At 31.5% G+C, this 6,000-nt stretch overlaps 1 protein-coding gene across 4 annotated transcripts in view; it reads left to right on the plus strand.

The window, feature by feature from the left end:
• LOC105198920 (solute carrier family 35 member F6) overlaps positions 1-3,668 on the plus strand; it is a 115,785-nt gene extending 112,117 nt beyond the window's left edge. For all 4 annotated transcript variants that reach the window (XR_005575133.1, XM_039451303.1, XM_039451304.1 and 1 more), the window contains one exon: positions 2,935-3,668. Coding sequence is in view for 3 of the 4 variants with exons in the window: in XM_039451303.1 (XP_039307237.1) it covers positions 2,935-3,099 (165 nt within the window). In the remaining variant the exon portion in view is untranslated. The remainder of the gene's footprint in view (positions 1-2,934) is intronic.
• The last annotated feature ends 2,332 nt before the right edge of the window (positions 3,669-6,000 follow it).

The raw sequence follows: 6,000 nt of genomic DNA on the forward strand, positions 1-6,000 counted from the left end.
ATAATAATATCTTTGGCGTATTGTAGCCAATTTCAAAAATATCAATTTTTGACAGAATGGCGGGTGTTTAAACTTAAAGTTGCGGTTTTTAAGACAAAATTCGTTCGTTTTCTCGCTCCCCTCCGAAAAACTATGAGGTCTAATAAAAACTCCTAAGATATGCGATAGATAATCATGTGTATAATAGTCAGTATAAACGAGCAAATTGGTTGAGTGGTTGTCGAGATATTTCTGGTACTAATTTGAAAAATGTCGTTTTAAGAAAAACGCGTTTAAATATTTAACATATGTTTTTGTTAAAAAAACAAAATTTTCTAACTTACACAGAGTTGTCAATTCCAGGCCCATAATATAAGTCCTCTGCAGTAGATGCGATGTCCATATTATCTGAATTTTTTTGTCGGTGACGTATTTGTACATCTTTGGTTTGTTTCTGCGCGCGCGTACATCGGCTTGCGCTATCATTTTCGCACGCAGCATATTGCATTCGGTCCCAGAGAAATACCTATAATGCTCATTATAGTAATATTGAAGTTATACCATCGTTGAATATGTAAGCAACTATGTATGTAGCAATTTCTACTGTAATAGCACCGTTGTGCATTGTTTTTGAGGCTATTTTCCAAATTATATTGTTAAAACTTTTATTGCTATTCTAAGTATAATTACCAATACAGCACTCCAATAATGTGTCTTTATTGAGGTATTAGACACGAGACCGAAGGGACAGGCCGTGGTCCGAACACAATATCTTATCGGCGCGCAGCGCGGTGCCGCGCGCCAATGTGCTGTCAGGGCTATAACTTCATCATTTTTCGGAATTTTGATTTGAAATTTTCACCAGACATTCTCGAAATATTAAGCATTAAAAATAATCAAAATTCCTATATATAATCAAAATCCGAATAATAATAAAAAAATCGATTTTTTTTACCTTCCTGGGTTTATGTGCCTTTTTAACTCTTTGCGGTACTTTTTCTTGTAAATACAATTTGGCAAAAATTATTATCCGGAAGTTTTTGGAGTTGCCGAGTATGAATCCGCTATGAAAAATATAAAATTCAAAATGGCAGATCTAACATGGTAGACAGAATTTTCGAAATTAACTAAAATTTGCTTGAAACATATGTAACTTAAAAGTTTTGGAACTTGTTTAGATATCCAATGTCAAGAATACAAAATTAAAAATGGTGGATTCATATAGCAGACGGTATTTTCAGAATTAACAGAGTTTGTTTGAAACTTTAAAAAATACGTTTGCTATATTGGTACACTATACATCTGACATTTCAAATTTTGTATTTTTGACATTGAATTTGTTAACACAGATCTCGAAAACACTTGAATAACAAATTTCAAGCAAGTCCAGTTAATTTTGATAATTTTGTCCGTTATGTTATATCCGCCATTTTGAATTTTAAATTTTTGACTCGGATTCGTAAACAGCGACCTTAAAAATCCTCAGATAGTGATATTGAAGAATAAGTTATTGTGCAAGATTTTATGCAAACGAATTTAATCTCTAAAAACGACTATTCAGTATATATTTATTAATAATAAATTATTTATTTAAAATATAATTCTAAAACTTGTTGTATTTGTTAGAGGAAACCTTTAGCAATCTAGCAATACCATACATGTTAAAGAAATACATAAAACAATTGATTCATTGACAAATTAAGCTCGGATTGTAAATGTAGCTCCCAGAACTACACAGTGACGCAAAGGGTTAAGTTACACAACTGTAAAAGTGAAATAACGTCGAAATATTTTTCGTTTTAAAGATCATTTGATATGGGTTTTGTTTACATTGTAAATAGAGCCTGTAGCTGTTAGTTTGTTGAATGCATCGTAAAATAAAGTAATAATAATGTTTGGTACGTATTCTAATAATGAATAAGCCAATATAATATATTTATATGAGTTTTGCAATCGCTTTCTGAAGAGAGAATGAAGGTTAGGGAGAGAAGAAAAGTTTAGAGGTCTCATTTATCAACCGCCACATTGACTAGCTTCATTGCTTCATTAAAACGACACGGAAGTAAAGTTTCTTCTATTTTTTTTTAACGTAATTATATTTTTTAAAGAAATGATAATATCATAATTCTTCATTAAAAGTATTGCTTTTTAGCTTTCACAAGCGGTATTTTTTACTATTTTTAATTTTTACTTGATTTTTACAATGGTTTTTTCTTAATAACTGAATAATAGATTATTTTGCCGTTTATACAGTTACATTTTTGAAACTCCGAACTTTTATTTAAGGCTATTGAAAGTCCTAACTGATTAGCCGAGAACTCTGCGTTGATGTAAAATATCGCAGAAGAAAAGAATAGAAGTAAAAAATTAACATGTTGATGAAATTTTGTTATTGTACTTTATTGTGAAAATGTGACTTGTCTCGATTTATCAACATTCATAAAAATGAGCTGTAAGTAAAATTGTCTTTGAATTTTATATGTAAAAGCATATTTTTCTTCTTTTAATAGCACTGAAAGTGTTTTTCTGTCTGAGTAAGCTTTACTTCAGATGTCTTTTTCAATTATTTACTGATTCAAGAGGAAAAAGGAGAATTGAGGTCGATTTTTATAAAATACCGTTTTAACCCTTAAACAATGCATATCGGCGCCATCCCATTTTACAGTACGAAGATCTGGTTTAGGAGATTTCAACTTTGAGAAGCCGTAACTTTAGTTCATATCAATATTTTTGAACAAATTTTTTTTAAAGTTCCTAAGTAATTGTCACAGTCATATTAAAATTGTGTCGTCATAAGCGAAAAATAACATGCAAAAGTTTTTTGCATATTTTTTACCAAAATACTCATTTTATGCGATACAAGAAAATCTCAAGCATGTTGATACTTTTGAACGATATATAAATATTCAAAAGTACAAACAAAAAATATTATTGTAAATGTATTTTTAATTCTAGCTCATTGGTTTTGTAATTCTTGTAACCGGTATGGCATGCTACAATAACATTGTTATTCCACAATTAATTCGGAGATTTCGACGTTACCTGGGACGCTATACATTACCGGAAAATGAAGATCATATTATTAATACTGCTGCAGATGATGTGCAAGAAACAATATAAACGTCTGTATAATTTGAATATTTTAAGCTGCAAAGATCGTCAGTATTGTTTTTGATACAGCGATTACTACTATTTTAATGAAAAAGACTAACAAAACTCTGTAGTTTTATGATCAAAAATGATCACATTACTTATACTTATGTGATTCTTATTAAAGACATGTGTAAAATAATTATACATTTGTATTTTTGCTTTTTATTAAGATATAAATTGAACAATAAAATTTCAAAAGAACTCTCAAGAAATAAAAATAATACTATCCAAAAAAGGCTAATAAGAATCAAGAGTAGTTCTTGCACAATTACAATTTATTTGAAAAAATTGCAAACTTTATTTGAATATAAATTAGAAAACGAACGTTTCGATTAACTTCTTAGCATTGACTGTTTTTAATATGATTTTTTTTATTGTACTTATCAGCACAAAATTACCTTTTCAAAAAAAAAAGGTAAAAAAGTGTGTGTATGTACCTTTTAAGGGGTTACATCTTTCTAAATGCCTGAAAATACAAAATAATTTTGGGAAATTTTATAGCAAAATAATAAAATATATGGAAATTTGGTCTGAAAGTTTGTAATTTATGTATCCTTAACCTACATAAAACATTTTTTTTTGTCAGAGATAACGGCGGTGGAGATCTATGAGTAAGACTGCTTTTTTAGATGTGCCTCCGCGGTTTGCAACAGAAGTGCCGTACTCTTTCATTGAGGGCAAAAAGCAAAATATTTTTATAATTTGCATTAAATTTGCTAGAGAAGTATACGCAGATATGTTAAAATATTGATAAGAAGAAGAAATGGTGAACATTTGAAATACAGTTTTATTTTTACCAAAAAATTCAGTGAAAGGTATTTATAACAAAAAAAGTTGTTAACCGATCGTAAAAATTCTGTGTACTTCTCTAGAGAATTTACAGCTACTGTAAAAATTTTAATTGAATCAGATAAAATTTGTTAAAGTTATGCAAGCCAATTTGAAAAACGTAATATCGAGAAAAATGTGATTAAAGTTTGAGTTAACTTTATTTTGTATTTAACTATAGAAATTTTTAACTTACATTTACTCTGCGATGCTTGCACCATACAACTATTCTTCTTGATATTTTCTTCTTGTTTCTCTTTTCTGAAAGATTTGCAGGCTTTACGAGCGTCTTTAGCGGCACCCGTAAGTGAGCGTTTGGCAGCCTTGACGCGACATGCGTCAATCTTGATGCAGAAATTATAACAATTGTAGCCTATTCTACATGTTTTTAATAGAATTTGGATTTCGATTAGCTAAGTCGTAATACAAGAAAGTACGTCAATTAATTGGCCGGTTAGATTGCTTTTTTTGCCAAGATGTTTTGCTTTCTTTAAATTGCGGAGCTGAGTGCTCATACGCTTTTGTACATGATCGTTGCACCCTTTTTTTACAAATTGTAATGTCTTTATAAGATTTAGCATCTATAATTTTTAGAGCGCAGAATACTTGAATTGCTGTGCGCTATTTCGATGCGTTTAGATAGCATCACGCCTTGCTTTAAAAAATCAGCGAACCACTTTAAAAAATTTTTTTACGTATAAGACCAATTGTATTTTATTTTGAGTTTAAAACATCATTTAAAACAAAAAAAATTTTCGATTTTTTGAAAATTTCAAGGAAGATGTAACCCTTTAAATTTTTATTCTTTTTACAAAATTCAAGTGGTACTATTTTTGTATCTTCATTGAAAAATTTTCCTATTTCTAACCCATGTGGTACTCTCTTTAATTTCTATACAGAACATAAGTACTATTTCTATATTATCATTGAAAAATCTTATTTCAACTCAAGTCGTATTACTTAAAAATAATTATCTTAAATTTAATTCAACCCAAACGTATTTTTCCAAAAATAATGTATGAAATCTTTAAATTGCGTCAAAAAGAATATATTGTTCTTTGAAATAACTGCTGTATTTACTTAAAAATAAATATCTTAAGAGGATGCTATAATGATGGGAATTATCGACACATTACAGTGTTCATTAATTTTTGAATTGGTTCTACAGATCACAAAGTCCGTTTGCAGAATAAAAGTACGCATCAAAACAAAGTGCAGGTTGGTAAATTTTACGAGAAATTCGGACAAAAAGTTAAAAATTTATTTATTTTTGAGTCGTGGATCTGTCAACCGAGGTTAATCTTTGTCATTTACTAACGTTCTGTAGCTTGTATGTATGAAATGAGACCAGGCCGCACTTCAGAAAACTCTAACGAACAACACTGACTGTGTGTCATTCTAGTCAAAAGCCTAACAAATAAGTTTAACATGTAAACCGCTGTACGTGTACAAATTTCTCTTAGGGCACGTAAACAATGATAAGCAGAGCAGTGATTGTAGTTGATAGGTCTTTTCGCAGATAGCGAAATAATCGAAAAACAAAGACAGATGTATACGTTGGATAAAGAGCGATAGCTGGTCTTCCTCCAAAAATAATCTGCATTACCGACGTCGAGGAAATTCTTCGGTCACTATAGCATCCTCTTAAATTTGTAACAAACCGCCTTTCTACACTCCTTCCCCCCCACCCCGGACCGTCCACCGTTCAAGCCATCCGGCCGAACATTCGCCGGATGGCAAATGTCGACGTTTAGCGCCTAATAAAATTTACCAGACCCCGAGCAAGCAAGCATTCGAACATATCCGCGCATCAAATATCTCCGCGCGCACGCGCTCTCGCTCCGTCGCCGTTTGCTGCCGCGTGCGCGCGCGGTCCATCTCTAGGTACCCGAGATCGAGTGATGAGGGATGCTGCCTCCATGGTGAAAGTAAAAATGGTGTGCACGAAACTCGGAAACCACGCCCCTTTTTTGCTTTGAGGTATCGTTCAGACCCCAGGCCTGCCAACGGCGAAAAACTAAATGTTTGATGATATCAGGT

This window comes from Solenopsis invicta, chromosome 6, assembly GCF_016802725.1.
Source record: "Solenopsis invicta isolate M01_SB chromosome 6, UNIL_Sinv_3.0, whole genome shotgun sequence".
NCBI lineage: Eukaryota > Metazoa > Arthropoda > Insecta > Hymenoptera > Formicidae > Solenopsis > Solenopsis invicta.